Raw genomic sequence first — 26,418 nt, forward strand, 5'->3', positions numbered from 1 at the left:
TGTTGTCGTTGTCTTGTTGTCCTGCCCAGGGCCATCCCAGTGGAAGCAAAAAGCTGAACCACTCGAGGACTCGGTAGACTTGAAGGACCGGTGTGGGATCTTTGCGGTCACATCAGTGATGACAGGAGGGTCCTGTAGAGTTGACAGCTTAGACTGGCTCTCCTTCTGTTTCTATTTCAGGTAGCAGTGAGCGCCCCACATACCCACGAAGCAAGGGCCTCTCAGGTTTGGCAGGAGGATCAGGCAGAGCAAGATGACGTGATGCTTAATATTCTCAGCGTGTCTGGGGGGTTGGCCATGTGGGGCTGGGGGAAAGGGGAGGGGGGCTGGAATCATAGTCCTGAGAGCTCGGTTCGAGCATTTGCTTCCCCTCACGCTAGCTTTGGGACCTCGGGTGTGTCCCTAACACTCTCCGAGCCTCAGTTTCCTCATCTGTAAAACTGGTGTCGTAAAATGGGGACTCAAAGCTGAGTGAAATAGGGTACCTTAAAAGGCTCTTGGGACAGAGCGATGACCGTTCCTCTCTCGATGTGAGTTCCCTGCTTCAGCAGCGGCATTTCTTCTGAGCAGGCTGCCTTCGCCTTTGGAGAATTGAACCGCTGGAACCTTCACAGTCGGCCTCTCTCTGACTCCTCCCTGCATTTCTCCTCGTGTAACAGGCGTTTCCTTGTGGACACTGTGGTCCCCTTTGGGAGTCTGAGTGCCTCCATGGGCTCGGGGCTCATGGCCTGGAGTCACAGTGCCATGCTGAGTTTGCTTCTGCCTCTCCCCACTACCTGGCCTCACGGTCCCCTGCCCAGCTGGGACAGGGTGTCACACGCTGGCCCGAGCTCCTAAGTTCAATTTAGAACAGGCCTGTTGTTAAAAACAGCTGTGAAAGGGAAAGCAGGATTTGGAGCCCCTTGTAGAAAGCAGTTTTAAGCAATAAACTAATGGTGATTGGATTTATGAGCTTCTCTGTAATTTCAGAGCACTTACCACTTTGAACAGAGAGAAATTCCTTTACAGATACATATGGCCAAAACCCTCTCCAGTCAGACTTTTCATCCTACAGTATTCATACAGTCTTGGTGGTGGAAGTCTTACATGCTTGATCATAGGTTTGAACATCATCTTTAATGAAAGTTGGTTAAATGACATATACTTCACTTATCAAAACCCCTGAAGCGGAGTTTACCCAGCGGGAGTGGGTGAAGAACTCAGCGTCCCCGTTCACTTTGGGGTGGTCTGGTCAGGAAGTGTTAACAGGGGTCTCAGGAGGGATAATTCCCTCGTGGTCTCAAAAGGAATGGAGAGCCAGGCGGGGGTAAGTGTTGGGGTCTCTATCACAGTGGGGAGCAAACACATAAAAGGGGGGCCCTTTTAACGGACTTTAAAAAACTTCCTCATTGTCTGACAACTGAAATTCCAGCTTAGCCAGCTGACTCGGCTTCACACTGCTCTCTCTAACATCTTTTCATCATAGTCTTAACCATCACCATGTCGCTCTGTTACCTGTCAGCATCTCTGACAAGAAGCCATGCTTGGAGAGGGAGCAGGAGGGGTCAGCTGCCCACCTGTTCTCCCTCCGGGCTCCCGCCCCCTTGCCCACCCACCCTTACCAGCTAGGCCAGTGCTTCCAGAGCCAGCTGTGTCGGAACCTCAGAGGGCAGCGTTGGCTGGCTGACTGGCTGTAAGATGTATCTTTGGAAGTCATAGGCCGATGCTGCTGGGTCGAGCCCCTGTGTTTCTTGAAAGTTCCTGTGTGTTCGGGATTGTGTCAGGCACTGCGGAGCGGAGAGAAGTGTCAGAAATACACCCTGCCCTTTAAGAGCTCGCGACCCTAGCAGGTGAGTGCAGCAGTGTGAGCCACGGCTGCCCCGTCCGGTGGGATGTGGTGATGTTGCATGAGGACCACCGAGAGGAAGGTGCTGGAAGCTGGGGAGGTTGAGCTGGGAGAGAGCTGTTTCACTGGGGGTGGCCAAAGGGCAGTGCAGCTTGGTTGGGGTGTTGGAAAATGAGCAGGACTTGTGCTGGGTGTAGGCGATGGGAGCAGCCCTTTCCGAGTGAGCTGACAGGGTTAGCAGAGGCTCAGAAGTGGAAACGTGCAGTCTTCCTGGTCCACACGCTGAAAAGTGAACTACTGTTTGCACATCTCCATCAGCGATGCCCCGCGTGGCCGCCCCACGGAGGGGTTGCAAGCTCTTTCGTTAGATTTTGGTCGCTGGTTCCCTGAGGTCAAAGACTGCCTGTGGTCTTTCCTTTATTGTCCCCCTTAGCGCCTGGAAGAGTGTTTTTTATGCAGTGATTGAAACGCTTGTATCATTGTATGTGATCCGTTTGCAGCCCCAAGACTCCCTTTCCAGTAATGATTTCCATGGTCCTTCATATGATTGTCAAATATTATGCCTGCAGTTTCGTCTGCCTGCCCAGATGTTGGTCATTCTGGTAACGCAGCCCCTGCTCTGTGGGCCATGGTGACCCACACAGGTGCTTGTATGTTTCGGGCAGGCGTGGTTCCTGCCGGCTGGGGAGGTGCCGGAGGCAGCAGGTTAGAGGGAGGGAAAAAGGAAACCCAGAGACTCGTCAGGAGAAACCCGTGAGCACACTCGGCAGGGAAGTCATAGACGATGACAGGTTATTTCTGGACATTAAACAGAATAAACTCAGCCCTCGAGACATTATGGAAATTAAATGATGCAAATTATGGAGCATGGTGGAAGAAAAACATAAAAATGGGAGGACTGTCAAGTTTCAGAATAAGTCAAATTAGTTTCATGGACTGGACCTCGCTCAAAATGTTGGCTTGAGGTTGAAATGTAGTACTGACAGCTGAAGGTGAAGCATGCTTGTTGTATTTCTGTTTCACACTGAAGTAAAGACGACACCCAGGCCATCTTTTTCCCCTTGGATCCTAGGAGGCGGTGCCTGTAAGTGCTGGAACCGTGGGTGGGCAGCGCCTGACTCTCCCCTGTGCTTTCTCCCTCCAGGGAGCGGCAGAAGCAGCCCTCCGCCCTATGGGTTCCGTCTCTCACCAGAAGAAGAAATGAGGAGAAGGCGGCTTCACAGATTTGACAGCCAGCGAGGTGGCCCAGCCTCGTGAGCAGATGTGGTCCAGTTGTGTCATCATCGCCCTGAAGCCCCCACTTAGTTTTAAACAAAAGCAGGGGCCACCGCGACCTTCCCAGGTGGCTCATGTCTTCCGCGGCCCGTCATCCTCTGGCTACTGTGAGTCTAGATTCACAAACAGGTGGTTTGTGTCTTGAAACCAGGCTCGTTGGATCCAGCTCACAGCTCCCTGGGAGTGGCCCTCCTCCTGCCTTGTTCCCTCTCGCAGACAGAAGGTCAGCCTCTCCGTGTCGGGATGGGTTCCGCACTCCTTTCTCTCACTGCCGGCTCAGCGATGCCCCTGCCGTGTGGGTCTCTGACGACCACGACCTCCGCAGGGAGGCTTGTGTTCACCAGCCCAGCAGAGCAGGCCCCCTTTCTGCTCAGTGCTTGACTTGGCAGGACGCTGGGAGCCATCCCTGGTCCTCTGGGCACGTTGCCATGGTGACCTTCCAGGCACAAGATGTGGCTTCCATCCCAGGGTGTTGTTCTGGTCTCCCTTGGCTCGGCCCCCGGGGCCCCACGTCTGGGCGGTGTCTGCAGTGAACCTGCTTGGCTCTTACGTTGCTCTGCCGTCCCAGGGTGTTTTCCTGGAAAAACTTGAGTAAGACCTCGGATGGGAGACCACCCACTCACTCCACAACGTATCAGGGGGCACCAACAATTTGGGCTCACAGCAGCCTCTCCAGTGACAACATCTGTTCCCAGAGATGGGACTCGTGTTGAACGAATCAGCAAAGCAGCCGCAGGTGCCCCGTGCAGAGGAGAGCGACCAGCGGGTTGGTCACTGCGAAATCCCTCCTGAGGAAGTATTTTTTTCTCATAAAAGTGCCTTTTAATTGACCACTGTACCAGCCATTTGTCCTGCACAAGCACCCAAGACACTCCCCTAACCTACGGACTCCAAGTCACTCAAGGTGTTTCCTGGTGCTTGTGTTTTATGAATAAAAGGGAAAAGTCAAATATCACCAATGTCTTATTCACTGAGATATTTATGTTTAAAGAGAGTTTGATCCAGAAAAGGATCTTCCTATTTGGATTGATCTAGCATTTGTATCATTTTCTGATTATGAAAGTAATATATGTACCTTGTTATATACATAAATCAAACATCTGGAAGGAAATATACCCACGTGTTAACAGGTGTTATTTTGGAAGGTAGAGTATGTAGGATTTTGCTTTCCATTTTTGACAATTTTATACTGCTCTCTTTTTTAAAAAATTGTGTGTGTGTATTTGTATTTGTATTACTTTTGCAATGGGAAAACCAGTTTATATGAAAAGAAGAAAAATATCATCAGGAAAATGGACTTAATAAGTGTTGTGTCTCCATCACAGTATAAGCAGAAATACAAAAAAATACATGGACAGTGTAAAAATCACCTGTATCCCCACCACTCCGAGGTACCCAAGGTTAACATTTGGCGGGTACTGCTTTCTTAGTCCTCTTTGCATACATTTGACAAATTCAGACACACCAACTGTGCAGCTTTACATCCTGGTCCTGATCGGAATTGATCCCGGAGAGGCTTCGCCTCTTGCATGTAAATGAGCTAAGAAAAGCACCTGACCTGGGAGCACTTTGACCTGCCGGCTGGCACGGTGATACCTGAGCTGTTCTGGTTAATTTGTAATCGATATAAAGCTACATTCAGCATATTTATAGTGTCAGTCGTACCTCTGCGTCTTGTCCCTTCGAACGTGTTGAAATTTATCTGTTCAAGCTAAATGTCATTCCCCTTTCTCCCAAAGCCTTCAACTTTGACTTCCATTACCTCTGTTGGGGGTGACCTCATTTTCACACGCCATCTTCTCATAGCACCTTGGAAAGGTGATTCTGCTATAACACTTAGATCTCCCCGTTATTATTTGCGCACAACTAGAGAAAGACGTGCCTTCTGCACAGGAGCACGGATTGTGAATGGCTCTGGGACGAGGCTTGTATCTTGTTAACTACACTTTCCACCCTGCTCTCTCAAAGATTGGCTCCTGGCTTCTGGTAAGGGATTATTAAATGTTAGTTTCTCATCAAAGTGTTTTTTTTCCAACACATTAAAAGTCCAGCCACTGTATATAGAAGTATATGTTTTTTACTGCTGTTGAGTCCAATCATAGTAGCTCCTGGCTTTACTTGTCAGATATGAAGATGCTGGAATTGGATTTTGGATGGTGTAACTGTAATAATGTACACCTTCTTTATTTATGGAGTGTGACATCAAACTCTACACATGTGGGAAAGGTCATTTTAGTTATAAATACAAACCAGTTACCTTAGCACAATGAAGGTGTGCTAACTCCCACAACAATGAACATGTTCTGGGAATTACTGTAACGACTTTATTCAGTTAATAGGTTTGCCTGTAACCAATGCTTATTATTTTCAATTTCTGTCTTTTTTTTTTCCCCTACAATAAGGAGTCTTCAAAGTTTTGCCGGAAAACTGGAATTGGGTTCAGAAAGACAAAACGAAAGCCAGTGTATTTGACTAATTATCTCAAATAGGGAACAGGCATTTAGGGCTGGTTTTAAATTTGGTTTCTTGGCTTAATAGTAATTTGCCGATTGTTACACAGCTCGTTCCCATACTGTGGTTGTGGTCAGTCACCTTATGAGATCCCTTAACTCAGAATCTTTCCTTGGTTCCCAAGATGAGGGGGCGGTTAAAACTGCTTCTGCTTCATGACCTTGAATGTATTTATTGCCTGTGGTCCCAGAGTGGTACATGATTGTTCAAGGCTTCTCCGTCCTTGAAGCTTCCTGCTGCGGAGGCTCAGACAGTAAATGGCTGGTTTTTGTAGGATTGGGTTCAGTCTACGCATTTGACACACATTCTGCTGCCTGAGAAGTGAGCTGGAGGGATGAGAGCCACCGCCCACAAAGGACAGCAAAACAGGGAGAGAGTGGCAGAGGCTCCTCCTTCCCAGTCCTCGTTTCCCTCGAGAGATTCAGTAAAGACTTGTAGTCAGTTAGTCATTTAAAAAAACAAAACAAGAAAACCTGTCTTCCTTCCCCTTCCCATGGATCATTGCAGTCATTTCCTTTTTTTTTTTTTTTTCCCCTGGTCTTTCATTTTAGAATCACAGATTCTGCTTAGAAGGACCTTAAAATCTCTCGGTTCACTGCTCTGCTCAATACTTAAAATGCCTCTTCACCCAGTTCTGGATAGCTCTGCCACTTCGTCTTCCAGATGTACTTTTGAGATGCCGCTCACCGTCTCGGTACCTTTTACCGTCTCTCAAGTTGCCGACGGATGAAGGTCCGACTCCTTAGCCTCAACCCTGGGGCTCCAGCCAGCCTCCCGACCTGAGAAGACCTGTGACTGTAACAGAGACTGTGCTTCTGCTAACTGGGCTCATCGTCCAAGCTGTGGGTTTCCTGATCCTGCGACTTAAATGAAACAGCCTTTTCCTCTCTCTCGGCCCATCCAGACCCTCCCCGTCCTGCCCCCAGACGCCTCAGCCCAGAGCTCTCAGCTCTTGTGGCCCACTTAGACTTGCTGGTTATCCGGCAAGGGGAGGGGGGGCTTTCTCTCTAGATTGTAAGCTTCACGAGGGCAGGGACCACGACTGTGTTTCTGTACATCTCTTCATAGTACCTTGAACAATGCTTTGGAATGTCTGGAACGTCAAAACCAATAAACACGTGTGCACTGAAACAGACGCTCATTTATACCATCACCAGTGGGACATGTGAAGAGAGGTGCCTGCTGCTGACTGATACTGTTGAGGTTTTGTGTGTGTGTGTGTGTATGTCTGTGTGTGTGTTCTTGAATCAGATCAGGAAAGAATCACTTGAAGGAAAGCATTTGCCCATAGCAACAAAACAAATTCAGGCCTTTCTCAAGGCTTCCTGGGGCAGCACGGTCACCAGATGGTGGGGAGAGACCTCCCTTCTCCTGTGTCTGTCTGAGGCATGCCTCACGCCATGACTGCTCCAACCAAGTGCACAAAACTCAAGAAGATTCCAGGACGTCCAAAGGGTATGACCAGGGGAGTCCCTGTGGATACTGCCAGATGTGGCCACTGTACTTTGGCAGGAATGTATTTGCTGTGTCAGTGCGAGCCTTTTTTTCCCCTTCTGTGATATTTAGAGGCAGCAAGAGAGTGATCTTGACGTCTTGTTCAGATGTTCAGATGAACTGGCAAATGTGAACGTACGAATTACACATTTATCAAGGAAAACCGGACCACTGCTAATAGAAATCATTGAATTTAATGGTTATACCTATTGCTGCTTGGAAAGAGAATGGTGTAATAAAGTCAGTAGTGTTGTGTGGCTTAAAGAGGCTGTTGGAATCTGGGGCACACAGAAACAAGGACAGTGACTCTTGCCTCCAGACCGAATGAATCATACTCTGCATTTTAGCAGATCCCAAATGTGGATGAGCAGATAAAGATGTGAGGGGTGTGTGTGTGTATAAAGTGGGATATTATTCAGCCATGAGAAAGAAGGAAATCCCGTCATTTGTGACAACATGGTTGGACCCTAAGGGCAGCCAGACGGAGAAAGACAAATACCGTATGATCTCACTTATTTGTGGAATCTAAAAAGAAAAAGTCAAACTCACAGAAACAGGAGACTGGTGGTTACCAGCAGGTGGGGGAGGTGGGGAGATGCTGGTCACAGAACACAAGCTTTCAGTTATAAGACAAGTAAGCTATGGGGATCTAATGTACAGCATGGTGGCTATGGTAATAATACTGAATTGTCTGCTTGAAATTTGCTGAAAGGATAAATCTTAGTCTCACCACAGGGGAAAAATAAGAACATGGATGTAGAAGGGAAAAAAAAAAACTAGCCTCAGGTAGTTTGTAGGCACCAAAGTGCGTCTCAGATTTCAGTATGCACAAAGGCATTTCAAGATGATCATCAGTTATCTGCTAAGACTGCTACAACCATCCTGGCAGATGGAGAACCCATCTCCTCCCATTTTCAGCTTAGAGCTGGAGACTCAGAGCAGTGACGGCAGAGATGCAGGATTGGCAGCAGGTGCTCAACAGCGTCCCCTGCTGGTTCGTTGGGCTGAGTGGAGAAGAGAGGAAGGGACCTCAGCAGGAGGAATGGGTTTGAGGAAAACAACCCTGCAGCCGCACACCCACCTTCCTTCTGCAAACAAGATGCCTGTCACAAGTGCCCGCGGGCCAGCCTGAAGCTGCAGGAAGTAGCTCTGGTTACTCCTCATTGCAAAGCTTTCCCTACTTTTTCCAAACAGATAATGTTGATTACTGGCTGAGAATCTCATCTTCAGCTGATAAAATTATAAACTCTGGGTATATAGTCTTTGAGGAGACGAGCCAGGATGGGCGTTGCTGGCAAGTGGGAGAGCAGAAACGGCTAAGCTGGGCTGGCGCTGCAGTGCCTGAGTCTCCAGGTAAGACCTCCAGACTCTTCTTTCTCCGGCTTGTTCCCCTGAATGGTGGCCCTTGTACGTCAAGGGCCTGGGAGGCCTGGCATATGGATCTGGTCTCCCCCAGAATCACTGTGGTCTCGTGTGTTCCCCACTACCCTCACTCCAAGAACAGCTTGAGACAGTCATCAGAGCTGGGTGGGCTGCCTGAGGCCCCGTGGCACCGGGCTTTGAGTGATGGCAGCAGTTTGGGGCCCCAGAGGGACATCTAAATGGGACCTTCTATTTTCTAACCAGTCCACCAGTGGGGAACCTCGTGGGAGGCAATTGTGCAGTGGGTAAAACACACTCTTCAGCAACGGACGGACCAGGGTTCAAGTTCTACTGGGTGCTGTGTGACCTTGAGCAAGTTCCTCATTCTCTCCATACCTCAGTTTGCTCATCTGTAAAATAGGATAGTTGAGAGGTTAACGGGAGTCCCGATAGCCAGGTTCATACAGTTCCCATCACATAGTAGGTGCTCAAGAAATGTTAATTGAATGTAATTATTTATCAAGTGAGAGATTAGACCAAATGCCACTGAAATTCCCTCCTACTTAAAAAACATAACTCCACAAGGCTCTGCACGGCACCGATCCCCAGCTCAGCAACGTGGGCTCTCAGAGAATGTACTGCCCCTCACCCCTCACTTCGGTTACTCTGGGTATCAGTAACAGTACCTTTTGTTTTATATCTCTTTGCATTTACATTGCTTACTTTTAATTCTTATAGTAACCCTGTAAAGCAGGTGTATCCTTCTCCTTTAACTAATGGGACAGACAGCTGAGACCCACAGGATGAGCCCCGTGCCCACGGTGCACGCAACTCAGCAGTGGTTTTTACTGACCCTCCAGCCCTGAGGCCCGGGTTCACATCCATCCCCCACCCCATCACTGTGTACAGGACAGTGCTTCCTGGAGCCTCAGAATCCCATGCATTTTCTAAGCCAAGGGGGTCATTTTCTACCCCCCTGCCCATGCTTGTCCCATCGGCAGATCACACTTCAACCATGTAATAACCTTTCCCGCTGTCCCCACGAAGCCAGCCCCAAGGTTGGCCGTATTGGCTTGAAAGAAAATTAACGCACCAAATAAAACACCATTGTTTTTGGAGGTCATCACAGAATTTTATATATAATAAGTGATATTATAAATTGTAATACAACAGAGATTTAAGTGTCAATAGCAGACCAGGCATTCTGCAAATTTTACATGTTGAAAACCTTTAACTTTACAACCATAGGTTAGAGAAAGGGAAACAATTTATCAGACACATTTCACATTGTTTTCCTATGAATCATTAAATATTTAAGCACCATAAAATTCAAGCATCTCACATGGATGTGGCAGCCAGACTTGGTAGTTTAAAACGCATTATGCAGAGTCTTTGGTAGATAATAACGGTGACAATCGCAGAGCACTGATTTTTAATGTCAATTGTTTTGTTCCCTGCAGAACTTCCTGATAATGTCCCTGCAGGAAATTGTGATTTTGTGTGTGTGTGTGGTACAGTAACTTTGAGAACTGAAATAAAATAGCACTCCCAAAGTCATGAAGAATTGGCCTGGTATAAATCATTCTAATCAGTAAATTCATACGCCCTGTGAGAATCATTATGTCATTCTCCTATGTAAAAAAATCCCCAGAAATACTTTCATACGCAATGGCTTGTTTTAAGTAGAAGATGTGACCATGATAAATGTATGCGGACTGCTATGTGCTAGACAGATAATCGAACTTAATTTTCATTGCAAGAGGAGGTGTGATGTCCCCTTTGTAAATGTGGAAAAGGGGGCTCAGAGAGTTGGTGTAACTCACCCAGGGTAACACAGCTGGAAAGCAACAGAGCTGGATTCAAACTTGGGTGCAGCCAACTCTAAAGTTCCCATCTTTCCACTACTCTTGCAGCCACGCCAAATAAAAGTCATAACTATCAGATTAATCTGAGGAGCCGACAGAAACACAAAGCTAATGTAATTTCCTGGAACACACAGAATGACTTGCTTTATTATAATCTCTAAGAGGCTCAAAATAAAATCCTTGGTAAAATCCAGTTTTAGTGGACCATTCTGTTGACCGTTTTCCTGAGCACAAATAGCATGTATACAGACTTAGTTGAGGTGAGTGTGCACTGGGACGCTTGTCCATCGTGAGGGGGTAAGGTGGCAGCACACACTGAGTCACATCACAGTTCAGTGAACAGTCTCATTGTCAAGTCTCTCAAATCTTATTTCTGAAATTTCAGTTTATGGCGAAGTAAGCTATTTTTCAGGAGAGGGTGACGGTTAAAGTTTATCAGTTGGCTTTCCGTCAATAGTTCTAAGAGGAGGTGGTGGGTGGGCAGATAGGTTGTCATGTTAAAATATTGTGAACTAAGAAACGGTTTATCCTTGTAATTAGGTTGTTGATGAGAACCCTAGACCCAGAGCTGAACATCTAATGCCTAGTGACGCTTACTGAATTGTCAGTGAACAAAGAATTAAGTGTTAACAACGGGCTCGGCTCTGCGTAGGCTCTGGGCATACAGGGGTGAGCAAACCGTGGTCCCTGCCCTCGCGGGCTCACATTTTAGCAAGAGAATGAAGGAGCAGTGGGGCAAGCGTGAGGTGGTGGACAGGCCCACGACCGGGCCTGGGAGCAGCAGAAGGGAGGCCACGTCTCCTTGGGAAATTTCACTCTCTCTCCTCCCTGCCAACTCATTCTGTCTAAGATAAGCAGCTGTCTGCCGGGTAAACTTATCTGAGGAGCGACTTCCCTGGTAGAAAGACCAGGGCAAAGTCACGGGCAGGAGCGTGCCCCTGTGATGAGCAGAGGGCAAGCTGCGGGCAGTTCCCGCAGGACTGTCACCCCAGCGGAAGTCATCTGGGCTTCAGAGGCAGTGCGGCCCCTGAAGGACATGAAGCCAAAGAGAACGAAACCAAGTCTGCATCTTAGAGAATGAAGACGGGGATTTGAAGCTGGAAGCATCCGCTGGGTGATGCCTACTACAAGAGCAGAGGCGAAAGACAAAGGCTGTGCTAAGACAGGTGCAGTGAGGCGGCAGCAGGAGGGAGCAATCCACAGGAAGTGGTGACCGATGTCTAGGTCTAGGCGTCTGAGAGGAGAGAGGGAATCTGGGGAATATGAATGGGGCTCCACTCGCTGAGAATACAAACCCGGAAGAAACATCCCGTCCCTCAGCTCGCCACCCAGAGCAACCCCCTTTGGGCAATCCAGAGGCATTCCAACCAACCAGCTGGGGGAGGGGGCGTGGGGGAAGGAAATTTTAAGGCTAATCACCAGTAATGGATTAGGAGAGCAACTCTGAAGTTTTGTTCATCCATCAGAGAGAGATGATATTTCAAAGAACATTGATATGTAAGCAGGTAAAGAAAATAACAGCTTAAAATAACGTGGTCCCCCAAGCCAAGTTACTATTTTTTTCTGTTGTGTTGCTTTCTTGGCCATTTAAAATAATTTTTCAAAATCAAAAGGCAGCGTTTGTCCTGCATTTAGAGCGGGCCCTTGTGATACCAGGATTCTGAACAGTCTTATACACTATCCCAGACTCACTGTGGAGTAACTTGCCCACTTAATTCAGCCTGTTGTTTGTTTTTTTTTAATTTATTTGGCTAGCTTGTTAAGATAATATTCTAACACTAAACTTAAAGTGTTTAAAATAGCAAGCAAGGTGTATTTCTCAATGGCCCATCAGTCACCCCTTACCTCTTCCCAGGAACTGTTCTCAGACCAAATTCATGAATGACCCAGATGGATTTTTAGAAGGCTTGTGTTTGAGTAATCTATGATAAAACTTTTGGAAACAAAAAAGTGTAATTATAAATAAGGTTGAAATTGGCTTGAATTTCAGGTGTACAAAAAATATTTAACATGCCCTAGCAGAGCTTAAAAATTAATCAATAGGTCAAATGAACTAGGAAATATTCTGGTACATCAAGAAAATATTTCATCTTAAAATGTACTTTTTTTTCTTTTTACCAGAAAGTAAACTTAAAATAAATTGCCATTCTGAGGGGCAGCCCAGAGCAAGATTCACTTGAAATATATTCTGCATGTAAGAGCACCGTCTCAATCAATGTTTGGCAAGAAAAACATTTCTTATAAACTAGTTTTAATCAAGTATTAATTATTTTTTGAGTGCACTGAAACTAAGCACTAAAATGAATGTCACTTTCTCATGAGAAATTTCTTTAGTTTTCTCTAAAATAACACTTTTTAAAGTGAGGAAGGCAAGTTTCCTAAAAATCTTTTTCCAATAAGCCTTTTGATTTTTAGCATTAGACCCCTGAAATCCTGGCAAAATAGAAAACATATCCTTTGCAATACAGAAAACTACTCATTGTAAATTGACGTATCTTCTAAACTTTTATAAAAGATGCCAAATGTCAAACTGCTGCCTTGGTCTAATACTGATATAAAATACATGAATGTTTTTCAGGTTGGAAAAACGGGATACTCCTGTAAAGGACCAGTAACAGGAACATGAAATTCAAATTGTAAGTTGTCTTTCTTTCATTTAAAATAGTGCCAGGTCTTTCTGGTGGGGTGACGATGACTTAAATGAATCTTCTTACCTAAGTTTAATTAAGTCGGTCCTTAATTTTCTCCCAAGTGCATAATGATAGCTCTGTCACTTCCCCATATGAGATGCCATTATGTGGATGGAGGGAAAGTGTCCGTTGCGGGAGGTGAGGCAGCTCTGTGGGCACTCCGGGGGAGATGCTTTGTGTGAACGTCACCGCCTGAGTGAGCCCCGTGTGGCTTCCATCCCATTAGCACACATGCACGCTCAGCGGACAAGCCAGACCCCGACTGGGGAAAAGCGCTCTGTTTGGAAGTTCACTGCAGTGGGGAGTCCATTTTTGTGAATCACTGCCTTAATATTCATTAATAGCTTTTAGGCTCTTAATCCCTTATTGAACATATTTTTTCCATAATTGCTACTTTTCCAAAGGGTTGCCCAAGTAGGCATTTCTATCCTCTGAAAAATGCAGAAGAGAACATAATGTTTTATGTTCATCTGTGATGTGCTTTATGCTAATGTCGCATCTCTGGGATACAGCGACCGTGGTCCTTCCTGGCATAATGAATCATTCTGCTTTGAAATGAACTGTTAAGGCTGGCTGTGTGGATTTTTTTTTTTTTAATTTCCTTGGGTCATGGTTTTACAATTATTTAAAGTGCATGGAAAAATAGATTACGGAGGCAATCGTTTTGAAACGTAGGAAATCTCTACTTTCTAGTTTCATTTGTTGGCCTATTTATTTTTTTCCTGTAAAATCCATCCAGAAGCCCAATGTATTATATAGAGTAATTGACTTCAATTGTTTGAGTTGCTATTAACCAATGAATGAGTTTGCAGTAATGTAATTTGTAACGTGGCCTTTATCATCTCTGAGCCTTCCCCTGAATTAGCATACTTTTAAATAAAGCCAGCGTTTCCACCATCCAATAAAATAAGAATATCTGGATTTCATCGGGATTGGCCGGTACAGACAAACCCACACGTGTACACTTGCTCAGTCTATCCTGAACAGAGGAAGGAAACACAGCACTGTGGGAGTAACCACCTCGAAACAGAAGGAACAGCGGGAACGGGGGTCCAAGATGAGCACCATTGAATCTCTTAGCACAGCCCAGGACGCCTTAGCCCCCTAGGAAGTTGGAAGTGTCTCCTGACCACCTGACGGTGACCTGCGGGCGTCTAGCTCTGCTTCACACAGACTTGGCACCTGCTGATTTTCTGGCGCTGGGCCTGGCCTTCTTTCAAGGTGTCTGGTGATGGTGCCGAGGAAAACTGCAAATCAGGTTTCACCGTCGTCAGCCAGAAGCTGTACTTATTTGCAAAAAAGTGGCAAGTTCCCTGCCGGCCTTGGCATTCAAGGAACGGCGCGGCTCTGAAGTCCTCCAGGCAGCTGCCAGGTGACATGAGGGCCTGCCCGCCTCCTTGGTCCCCAGCTCCTGTGTGCTGCCCGGACGACAAGAGAGGATTAGGGCTCAGACACCCGCAGACAACCCCAGGCCCATTCAGTGACAGGCCTGGGCTGGACTGGACATCCCTCCTAAAAATTATTCCAGGAAGCAGCAGCTATGCTCAGCTTAGGGAAGGAGGCCAGGAGATGTGCAGGGGGTGCACGCAGAATGAAACCACCAGCACTGAGAGATGAAGCAACTCCATCTTCTAAATTCTACCGAAGTGATAAAACTGAAAACTGTATTCGATATCTTATAGTAGCTTACGGTGAAAAAGAATATGAAAATGAATATATGTGTATTCGTCTATGACTGAAATACTGTTCTGTACACCAGAAATTGACACAACATTGTAAATTGACTGTACTTCAATTAAGAAAGGAAAAAGGAAAAAAAGCATAAAAATAAATAAATAAATAAATAAATAAATAAATAAATAAATAAATAAAACAGAATAGAATAGAATAGAATAGAATAGAATAGAATAGAATAGAATAGAATAGAATTAATTGGCATTAAAAAAAGAGAATGGCCTGCATCTCAACAAGCTATGGGATGTGGTGGCCTTCAGGACCGCCTGTCCTATGCTGTCTGTCTGTACAGGAGTCACAGAATTTCTGTCCAGGCCGGACGGAAGGGGCGAGGAAGGGGTGTTACAGGATGGTGCGCTCACCATCAGGAAAGAGTACCCGATCCAGAGGCTCCTCCAGGCCCGTGGACACGGTGGGATGCTCTGGTCCTGGCTGTGCACCGCCACGGCCTGCGCGGGGGCCTCGCACACGGCGCAGCGGCTGATGTACGGCCGGATCTCCTCCTCCGAGAGCGGCATCAGGGGCAGCGGCGCCGTGCTGGCCAGCCAGTAGGACCTGTCGTTCCTCCGGGCATAGTGGCACACCTGGTGGATGTTGCAGTAGGCAAAGGGCAGCGTGCTGAACACGGGAAGGCACGAGCCCGCCAGGCCTGGGGAGGGAAGACAAGGTGATGTACGAGTAGCCTGTCCTGGCGCCACCTTCCACTCGCAGGCCATCTGGGGCACACGTTCCGGCTCCTGGAGGCCCTGGCCGGAGCCTCCCTCCGTGGCCGTGAAAGCGGGTCTCACCGGCCAGCCCTCCTTCACTCAGCCGCTCCTCACCTGTTCAGGAGCCTGGCCCAGCAGGGGAGCTGGAGGAGCGAACGGGCAATGGGCCAACAGCAGGGCAAGCTGCATGGAGAAGGTTGGGCCCCTGGGGCTCACAAGGAGGCTGGCTGGTTGAAGTGACTCTGAGCTAGGACCTGAACTATGAAAAAGATCTGGCTGCTTTTGGAGACTGTGGTGACCGAGCCAAGGAAAACCCTATTTAGACAGCAGTAAAGAGGGCCAGGGATACCAAGAAAGCATAGAGCTCAAAGATCTTAAAGAAGTGCAGTGGAACAACAACAAAAAACAAATACAAAACAGCAACAGACTCACAGACATAGAATACAAACTTGTGGTTGCCAAGGGGGCGGGGGGTGGGAAGGGACAGACTGGGAGTTCAAAATGTGGAACAGATAAGCAAGATTACACTGTACAGCACAGGGAAATACATACAAGATCTTGCGGTAGCTCACAGAGAAAAAAATGTGACAATGAATATATGCATGTTCATGTATAGCTGAAAAATTGTGCTCTACACTGGAATTTGACACAACATTGTAAAATGACTAGAACTCAATAAAAAAATGTAAAAAAAAAAAAAAAAGAAGAAGAAGTTCAGCAGAGGGAAGGTGGGGAGAGGATGTCTGTGTCTGTCTCTAGGGTGTCCCGAGGAAAATCAGGCCAGAAGATGCAGGCTGTGTCAGTCTCGTTAAGGAGTTGTGGATCTTATTCCAAGGGCTCTGCAGAGCGTGGTTCGACCAGGGCAGGAGAGGTGGCCCTGGGGTACACATGTAAGGAGCTGCCCCTCTAGGCCTGCACCCTGTCACCTCCCTTACTGACAGCAGGGGTCGTGGCCCAGTGAGAGCTGTGACAACACTCACCCCACCACCAACTGTCGCCGTTGGCACAGCCCTCCTGCACCCACTTGTTCAACCATCATTATTCTGGAAAGACCGTGTGTGCTGCACCCAGGTACTTACGCCTCAGCTTACAGTCAGCTCCTGTGGCTTACAAATCTACCATTGAAAACTGACTAGTAATGACTCTCAAAAAAAAAAAAACAAACCAAGGGAAGACTCTCAAAATAAAGTTGTGATGTTGCTTAAGGGTATACGTCTGCAACTAGTGGGTAAATAAGTCCTCGTGATCTAACGTGCAGTGTAATGAATATAGACAACGGTATTGTATCACATCGTCCCATTTGCTGAGATTAGATCTTAACTATTCCCACTACAAAAAAGGAAATGATAATTACACGATATGAGAGAGGTGCCAGCTATCGATACGATGGAATCATATTACAATATATACATGTACCAGATCAGCATCTTGTACACCTTAAACTTACATCATATTACATGTCAAATGTATTTCAATTAAAAAAAATTGGAGCAGGTTGAGGAGTTGGTGTTGGCTAATGCCACAGCATATGATCGCCAGGGGGCTATGATGCACCATTTTACTCCTAAACATAGGAACCGACCATGTCTTGATTAAATCATTAACACTGGGAAATAAAAATTGCATTTTATATCAGAGTTACACTTAACTAAAAGGAAAAATTATTTTTTAACCAATAATAAGTAATCAGATAATAATAATTACAGCCAGAATGAACTTATTTGGCATCTCATTGCATCATTGGTTTAACAGAATTATTAAGTTCTTAGAAATTAATATTAAACTATTTTTTAGTTGAGAGTTAGCAGGGTAGTTAAAGATGAGTGATCATGTAAGATGATGAATCCATGAAATTAACTCAAAAGTTTTAAGCCACGGACCTGGGTGGCCATGTGGCGTCTACGTACCAAGGTCTTGATTGTGAGCCTTCTCCTGTCCTTCCAGGTATAACAGACTATACCCTGTCCAGAGCCTGGGCATGCCCGCGGGGCAGGTGGGTTCTCCATCCGTCTGACTGTGGAGAACCAGGAGGAAGCCGCTGAGGTACCCGAGGCCAAACCCTTTGGGCCCAGGATCCCCCGGGGCTCCAGGAGGGCCTGGAGGAACAAAGAAACATCAATTAGTAAAGGTGGTTTAGGGAGTTCAGTTTAACAGCCACTTCTGAGCATCTCTGTCTGGTGCTGTGCCAAGCACGCAGGGACCAGGGAGGAATGTCCCCCTCGCCCGACTGCAGCGTCTACAGACAGCTCATTCAGCAAGTGCCCATGCTGTTCCAAGCACCGTCCAGCTGCTTGGGCTACATTAGCATAAAAACAGACAAAGATCCCTGCCCTCCTAGAGCTCACATTTCTACCTGAAGAAGAGAAATGACAAACAACACAAGCATCATCAAAAGGTAAACAGTGAAATACTTAGAAAACGGTAGGCACTGAGAAGAAATGAGCTAGAACGGGGTACACGCCCCGTGTAGGGGCTCCCCGCCTTCCCCGACTAGACTGGCAGCCTGCTCATCCAGAGATGAGGACCTCCACGTCGGTCTTCCTGAAACCCCCCAGACTCGTCCCACGGTCCCGCTTTTGTGTCAGTCCCATCCTAAGAAGGACAAGAGCTCAGAATCCACATGTTTGGCCTTGGAGCTCTTCTTCATGAGGGAGGTGGAAGGAAGGCCTCATTCTAGAGATCTCATTGGTAGATGGGAAATGAACAGAGCGTGAGAGGGTCTGTCTCCTTTGGCGTCTCTGAGGGGCTGGCCCATTGCAGGAGGCCCGTGCCGATTTCCAGTTGCTGAGAGCAACAGGTGAAGTTAGACTTTGAAATCAAAAGGGGTATTTTTTTTTAATTGTTTCTCGAAGATGGGCAGTTCTTTTTATCTGTACTGAAAACCAGAAGTTACAGAGCAGTGGCTTCTGGCCTGACTCAGGCCTGCTCACATGTTTTGTTTGACCCGCCAAGATTTCCTGAGTTAAGGTCTCAGGCTAGAAAAGCAGAGTGCGGGGAACGCTGGGCCCGCATTTCTGCATGAAAACCATCTCCACGTTGCCGAAGCTGAGATGCAGCTTTCTGACCGCAGCTTCCATTTTCTTGCAGCTCCCCAACCCCCGTTCACCTGCTTCTCATTACTGAAATCCTTCTCATTAAGGAAGTCCTATAAAATTCTTTATAAATTTATCAATGGCTTATGATAAAATGAACTCAGGAAACCAGAGGCCAAGTGATTCAACCACCGTCGCCGTCCCTAAGATCATCACAGCCTCTCAAAAGTGATCACACAGCCAATGCCAGGCTCCCCTCGGAAAAGCAAAGAGTGGAAATGGCTGTGCCTTTTATGGTCATGTATAGTGTTTTGGGAAAATAATGGACACAGGGCTTTGTTTTTATGATGGTTGAGAATCAATCAGAACATGGAGGACACACCCCATTCTGTTCTGGAGGCTTTGTCTCCCTAAAGCCTGATGACTGGGTGTCTAAGGCGAATGCCTACGAGGCCAGGGGTCTGTATGCAGTTGTCAGCTCCCCTGCGCCTGAGAGAAGAGGAGCCGAAATTCCTTACCTGGTTCTCCCGGGCAGCCCGCTTCTCCCATGTCCCCTTTCTGTCCTGGAGGCCCAGGGAACCCTGGGAGGCCGTCCTCGCCCCTCCTGCCATCCGGCCCGGGCTCCCCTTTGCACCCTGCGGGAAAGTTCACGATGGCAGTGGTGACAACAGTGTGACCTCCGCCAGGCTAGCATTCCCCGTGCCGGCCCTGGGCCTCCCCTGCCCACCAGCCTGCACCAGCTCATCTCATCCCGCAGCTACGGGAGGTGGGGTGAGACCCTCTCCACTTGCAGCGGGGGTAACTGAGGCTCTGCGAGGTCAAGTTACTTGATAAATTAAGGCCAGTGAGCCAGTAATAGGCAGAGGCAGGATCTGAAGCCAGACCAGTGAGGTGATAAATGAGATGTTTTCACATTTTCTTCATATTCTTTTTTGTTTTTATTTTTTTTAGATTTAAAAAAAATTGAAGTATAGTTGCTGTACAATATTCTGTAAGTTATAGGTGTGCAATATATAGTGATTCACAATTTTTAAAGGTTACACTCCATTTTGTTTTACATTAAACATGTATAGCTTTTGTAATTAAATATTATCCTTAATCATGATTTTTTTGGAAGTCTGAATGGAGTGAATAAAACTTAATGCAGCCAGTTGAGAGTCAAGTTAAATTTAAAGCAAGAATAGCAATATTTACAAACAGCTCTTACATGCACCTCAATGTTCATAGAAGCACTATTTACAACAGCCAAGACAGGGAAGCAACCTAAATGTCCATCAACAGAAGACTGGATAAAGAAGTTGTATAGAACATATATACAATAGAATATTACTCAGCCATGAAAAAGAAATTCTGCCATTGCTGCAACATGGATAGACCCAAAGATTTTCATACTAAGTGAAGTAAGTCAGACAGAGAATGACAAATATCATATGATATCAGTTATATGTGGAATCTAAAAAAAATGACACAAGGTGAGGGGTATAGCTCAGTGGCAGAGCATATGCCTAACATGCACAAGGTCCTGGTTCAATCCCCAGTACCTCCATTAAAATAAATAAATAAATAAAAACCTAATTACCTCCCCCTCCAAAAAAAAAGAATAAAAAATAAATTTAAAAATGACACAAATGAACTTATTTACAAAACAGAGACTCACAAACATAGAAAACAAACTTATACTTACCAAAGGAAAAAGGAGGGGGGTAGGGATAAATTGGGAGTTCAGGATTAGCAGATATAAACTACTATATCCAGAATAGATAAACAACAAGGTCCTACTGTAAAGCAAAAAAACTATATTCAATATCTTATAATAACCTATAATGATAAAATATATGAAAAAATAATATATATCTGTATAACTGAATCACTATGCTGTACACCAGAAACTAGCACAACATTGTAAATCAGCTATACTTCAATAAAAAACAAAAAAAAAACAAAACTCTCAGCTCTTTATGGAGGGTTACAAGGTGCCAGGCAACAGGCTAAGCCCTTTATGTGGATTATCCAATTCAGTCTTCACAGCAGCCACGGGATGAGATGCTCCCACAGGCCAGGCCGCTGGAGGGAGACTGAGGCTCAGAAAGGTCACGGCGCCGACCATGTGTGGAGGGGAGGCAGGCCCAGCAGGCCGAGTGCGGGGGCTGTGCCCATCATCGCCAGAGCCCGCCTGGTGGCCAGCCTGGAGGCTCAGGTGTGCTCCCTGGGGCCAGAGCCACCACACTGATACCTGAGCGGTTCTTTGAGTGTTTGGTTCCTTTTGGCCAAGACATGACTTCATCAGCCTCAGTCTCCTTCGGTCTGGGCAGCAGACTTGGTCCTTGCCCGTGGTGGGGAAGTGGATGGCCCTTGGCCCTAGTTACCTGAACGACTAAGCCCCTCCAGGTTTCCATCTCTGCCTGTGTTTCTCTCTCTGGCTCCCCCTCGCTCGCTCATTCTCCTGTTCTCTCTGCCACCAGGCAGCCTACAACCACCCACTGAGTCCGAGAGGGCTCACTTAAGCAGCTGTCCCTCTCTTCCACTCTGGGGACGTGTTCTTAGCGTGGGAGCTACCTGATGGGGTGGGGCAGGGGCGGTCGTGCTCAGGTGACCTGACTTCCCCTCACCCAGGCCTCCTGCAGCTGCCTAAAATGCATCCCCCAAACCTCACTGCCTTTACGTTTTGTTCTCCCATCGCCCACCTGAGCACAGCCCCACGGACCTTCCCTCGTCACCCCACAACCTGCAGCCCCTCCCTCTGCACCCGACTGCACCACGTTCATTGTGGGCATTAGGGGTGTTCCTGGCTTTTGGGGGGCTGTCATCTTTCTCACCTCTTGGATCATAAACAGATTCTCTCGGAATGCCCCGCAGTGCCTGGACTGTGTTCTTACATGGTCATCATTCAGTAAGCAAGAAAGGACCTCCTCCCCTCATCCATCTCCTCCCCGGTGCGGGGAGATGCCCTCTTCTGTCTGGTTACTGGGCAGAAGCCTCCTCCTGGATGGAGCTGCTGTCTGCGAGCTGGCGCCTCTCTCTACCAGCTTCAGAGAGAACACCCGTTACTTTAGAAGGAAACTAGGGCCCCACGGTGAGCTCAGAGCATTCTTTTATTTCCAACCCAGTGAGATGAATCCAACACGTGGCCACTGTGGGATTCTGGAAAGGGCTGCCCAGGACTAAAGGGTCAGCAAACCAATGGGTGTATCATGACAAGACAGCAGGCCTTCCTTCCAGGCACTGACCTGCGCTGACCACACAGACGGTCAGCCCTCTCTCAGAAACTCACAGTCTATGGATGGTGCCCAAGATAACAATGAAGTTCAAGGGTGTACAATTTGCCCATTTGATTTTTTCCTTCTCAGTGACTTTCCCTGGTTATTCTCCACAGCCCCAACAACGGGTGAGCCCAGCCACCCATCTGGGCGCAGCTGATGCTCGGTTGAAACAGCGGGACTCAGCCCCGGGTGCCTGCTATACCTGAAGAGCTTTCCCAAAACACCAATGCCCGGGCCCTGCTCTCCCCGCTCTGAGTCCTGTTGGTCTGGGAGGAGGCCCGGCCATCAGTACTTTTCCAGTCCCCTCCAGGTGACTTTAACCTAGAGCTATGACTGAGTCACTCATGAAGGAGTCACTCTTCACTGACTCTTTTAAGGACAGCATTCATACAATGCAGCTAGGCCTTCTCAAACTTGAATGTGTGTACAAATATTCCAGGCATCTTGTGAAAATGCAGATTCTAATCAGGCAGGTCTGGGGTGTGGCCTGAGGACCACACTTTGAGCAGCAAGGATGTAGCTGGTTTAGTCACTGGGTTATTAGGCCAACCTGGCCCAATTGTGCTCCTGCGGGCTCCCTGTTGGACAATGCTTGTTCCTCGAAGTCCACTCTTTCCTGATAAGCTCTGCTTTGCCCGCTCTTGCTGGGGTCTTAAATTCCTCAGTCCTCCACACTGGAATCACCTCTCCCTGTCCTGTTATCCTAATGCCTTTTATGTGAAACACCCTTAAAACAAGAATTATAATCTCTCGTTATTTAGAACTACTTATGCTCTGCCAGCTGTTTCTGCCATGAGGTTGTGAGACCCTGGAAGGGGGACACGCACATCTCATTCACATCTGTACTGCCCTCCACCTAGTGCCGTGCTTTATAAAGAGGAGAGGGGTGTGGAAGTATTGGCTGAAATGAATTTGCAGAAACCCATGACAGGCTACATCTTCTACTTGACAATTATTTTGCTAAAGCGGGGATGGAACCAGCCCCCAATATTGCAAATAGGTACGCAACAAGGCAGCTTGGTTTTGAAACAAGATGGAGTGACTGGCTGAGGGCTTATGCATGCAAAGAGTGCCAAGGAAAAGAGAAGTTAGGTAACTACTCTGAATTCCCAGTGCTCATGGGCTGTTGAAAGAAGCTGGTCCCATCAACGCCCAATGAACTTACTGCACAAACACAGACGCAAAGCAGCAAATTCGAACAACAGAACTCCATGCTAACACGAGGAAGGCTCAGGGCTGCTCTGCATGCTACCCAAGAAGTACACAGACTCCGGCAGACCCTTAGCTACTTGGGTTTGGGGGAGACACAAGGGAAACAGATGGCACCAAATTCAGTTCTACTTCCAAATCCTTTGGCTCTGAGCCAGAAAGAACCAGACCCACAGCTGTGAGGTGGGAAAAACGGGAAAGGGAGTGGTCTTGTGCCTCTTGGGTTATCTGGCACTTTTGTTTCTAGAATTTGTTATATAGAATCACAGGCACTGCCACCACTTGGTCTAAAGAGATCGGTGACCTCCAGATGGCCAGCTCAAACTCCCTAATCTCTGTAAGTTACCCAGCAAGGTGGGGATGTCTGAAGAGAGAATGAACCATTTGGAGGAGACTTTTTAAAGGAATGGTTTGGTTTGGTCTAAATATTTAAATAAGAATCCTCTACCGTGCCAACGACCGAGCAATGCTCAAGTCCCCCGGGTGAACAGTGCCACCCACGCCATCACTTAAAGCGACCCTCCTGCCCCCTTTCCTCTTCCTCCCCAAAGTGGAACACTTCCTCCTGCCCCCTTGTAGCTGTTTCTGCTCCACTGAGCCCCGATTCAATTGGTTTTAATTCAAAGTCAAACCAACATCTATTAATGACTAATTAATGATGGAGCATCTACCCTGTGGTGCTAAGAGGTTTCAAAATTTCATGTCCAAAAGCCGCCCAAGTATAAAATATTAAAGTACAAGTTCACCATAAAAACAGAAGGGAGCTGCCAATCCCGTTATTATCATGGTTAAGTTTTTGGATAAATGTAGAAAAAACGTGTATGTAAGGGGATCTTCCACGCTTCATCCCTACGAGTTGTTGAGGTTCCGGACAAAAAGCTACATAGCAAAACGCCTGGATTTTCATTTCCGCCATCTGTGATGCAAGGGACGAACAACCAGCGTGAGGCTCGTACCTGGTCCTGGGGGGCCTCTCATTCCCGGGGGCCCCATGGCTCCTTCTGGTCCTCTTGGGCCTGGTGCCCCAGGAAGCCCCGGGATTCGGGGGCAGGCATCCTCGTCTGCAGGAGGCCCAGGTTCACCTGAAATTGGAATCACCACTCATGTGAGGGACCTAAGCTCCTTCTGCTGTCTCTGCTGGGGCGGGCTTCTGACACTACGCTGAAATCTAGAATGTTCAACAGTGCGAAGCATTGTCTTGTTCACTATGTGCTGCATGAAAACTTTTTCCTAGGAAGCTTTTTGTTGAATGAACGAAGGACTGAAAGAATGAATGAGCAGATGGGATTTCAGTCAGAGGAAGCAAAAGAATGAAAAGTATGAAACAGTGAAAGTTGGCTGAGATGGCACTAGTTTGGGGGCCTTCAAAGGATTTGCAATCTTTGGGCCATTTCTTACTAGGTGCCAGCATGGGGGGAGGGACCAGTGGGTTCCTAAAACCCAGTTTAATGTTGCTCTGATTCATTAGCCTACACTGCGGCCAGCTGGACTCCCATGGTGTCCACTACTCAAGGAGACAGAATTTCAGGATTGCTAGTCACTGAAGCAGTGACTTTCAGCCTTGAGTGCACGCTGGAATGTTCCAGGGAGTTGTAAGAATACTGATATCTGGGCCCCAGCCCAGAAATACTGCTCTAATTGGTACAGGATGTGTTCTGGGCAGTGCCCTCAAGCTTGATTGCAGAATAAACCCATCTGCAGAGCTTTTCAAACATACTGATGCCGGCACTCCATTGGGACTTATTAAAAAGGAATTTCTCGGGGTGGAACCCAGGCATCACTAATTTTTTAAACTCTCCAGATAATTCCAGTGTCTGCCAGGGCTGAGAAGCACCGCTGTAAAGCTGTGGTTCTGATGTTACCACATCAGAATCAGGCTTGTCAGAGCCCAGAGTTTCTGAGTTAGTGGGTCTGGGTGGACCCCAATATCTGCACGTCTAACATGTATGTAATGTGCCCAGAGGAGGCTGATGGAGCCCTAAACCACCCAGGTTTAAAATGTTTTTTCTTCCTGGTTACCTTCACATCTTTAAGACTTTTTTTTTTCCCCCTAAATCTTCATTCAGTCACCCTGCAAACATTCCACAAGGGAAAAGAAATAATAATAACACCCTAATGATACCAGCTAACACTTACTGGATGCTTCATCGGGCATCAGACCTCATGCTAAGTGCTTTGTGATTAAATTCTCCCACCCAGCCTGTGTGTGAGTGTGTGTGTGCACTACTGTTATTAGAATGTTACGGGAAAGGAAACTCAGGCTTGGGTGAGTAAGTGACAGTGAATACACAGCACAGTTTAGATTAAAATCATAAACCATAAACTGCCTTAAGAACTCAACATCTGCATGATGAATTCTATGAAGTGCAACGTATTTTAAAACACACTGTTTTATTAGTTATGGGTTTCTTAAAATCCATGCAAATTTGCAAAATAAGTTTGAGAACAACAATGATAAAGCAGTGAGAAAATCCTCGAAAACATGGCCATAATGAGAACATAGCCTATACAGTGATTGCTGGGTCTGTGCAAAATGGACTTGAACCCTATAAGCTGTTTGGAATTGAACCCCCTGTAAAATGTTGTATGAAACCAGAAGTAACACCAAGTCGGAGGCGTTTTTACGGACTGTACAGTTTAATGTAAAACTTGTCTTTTCTGCTCTGGGTGACTTGAGAGCGATGTGTGTGGGCATTTCCTCTTTTCCCTGAATAATCGGGTGCATGATGGTGGGAATTTACCGGTGCAGGTGGAGTGGAGGAAACAGGTAAGTGAAAGGGGGTGGGCGGGCAGGGGTTTGGCTGATAATTCACATGTAGGGTGTTGATGCTATTTCCGGTGAGTTCATACACTCAGCCACAGAGTAAACACTAAAAGGGCTGAAGTGAAAACACATTAAATACATGCTGGTAATTTTTAACTACGAACATTTCTTAAAATTCTGATTTTACTTTTCTTTACTTTTTGATAAACCAGAAGCTGAAAGAAAGGGGCTGAGGCATCTCTTCTAAGGACCCTAAAAATAATCCACAGCGTCTCTATTCAAGGCAACGTTCCTTAGGGTTAATAACAGACGCCTGGAATGAACACATTCACGAGTTTCCTTTTCTTCTTTGGAGAAACTCTTTTTATTCTCTTTGAAAATGCCAGCCACAGAATAGTATGTTGCCCTTGCACTGTGGAGGATTAAGTGAACACTGAGCGGAGAAGAAGAATGGCATTTTCATTTTTACACACAAAGAAATTTGCTCCTTGAACATGGACTTCGGGCTGGAGAGGAAGGCTCGTCACAGCCCCTCGCTGGGTGGCTGGGACCCAGCTTTTCATGTTGCTGATCCAGCTTGTTTTAGGGACGTTCTCTGTATTTATGTTGTAGGCTTTATACAGGAAACTTACACTGGCATGTACTGTAGCATTTGACAGAGAGAGCGCTTGTACTCTGTGCCTGAATGGA

General features: G+C 46.9%; 2 protein-coding genes across 6 annotated transcripts in view; one reads left to right on the top strand and one right to left on the bottom strand.

Annotated features, from left to right (window-relative positions):
• RHBDD1 (rhomboid domain containing 1) overlaps positions 1-6,742 on the top strand; it is a 112,988-nt gene extending 106,246 nt beyond the window's left edge. For 2 of the 5 annotated variants that reach the window (XM_032480376.1, XM_014554117.2), the window contains exon 7: positions 2,970-6,742. In XM_032480376.1, the coding sequence (XP_032336267.1) occupies positions 2,970-3,082 (113 nt within the window). In that variant the 3' untranslated portion in view covers positions 3,083-6,742. The other 3 variants (XM_032480377.1, XR_004320106.1, XR_004320107.1) reach the window with 3 other exon arrangements.
• A 2,835-nt stretch (positions 6,743-9,577) lies between these two features.
• The window catches only part of COL4A4 (collagen type IV alpha 4 chain), a 120,514-nt gene continuing 103,673 nt past the window's right edge, over positions 9,578-26,418 (bottom strand). The window contains 5 exon segments of the mRNA XM_032480378.1: positions 9,578-14,440; positions 15,119-15,405; positions 17,371-17,559; positions 19,014-19,130; positions 23,921-24,046. Coding sequence (XP_032336269.1) covers positions 14,177-14,440; positions 15,119-15,405; positions 17,371-17,559; positions 19,014-19,130; positions 23,921-24,046 — 983 coding nt within the window. The 3' untranslated portion in view covers positions 9,578-14,176.

The sequence above is a fragment of the Camelus ferus genome, chromosome 5 (assembly GCF_009834535.1).
Source record: "Camelus ferus isolate YT-003-E chromosome 5, BCGSAC_Cfer_1.0, whole genome shotgun sequence".
Lineage (NCBI taxonomy): Eukaryota > Metazoa > Chordata > Mammalia > Artiodactyla > Camelidae > Camelus > Camelus ferus.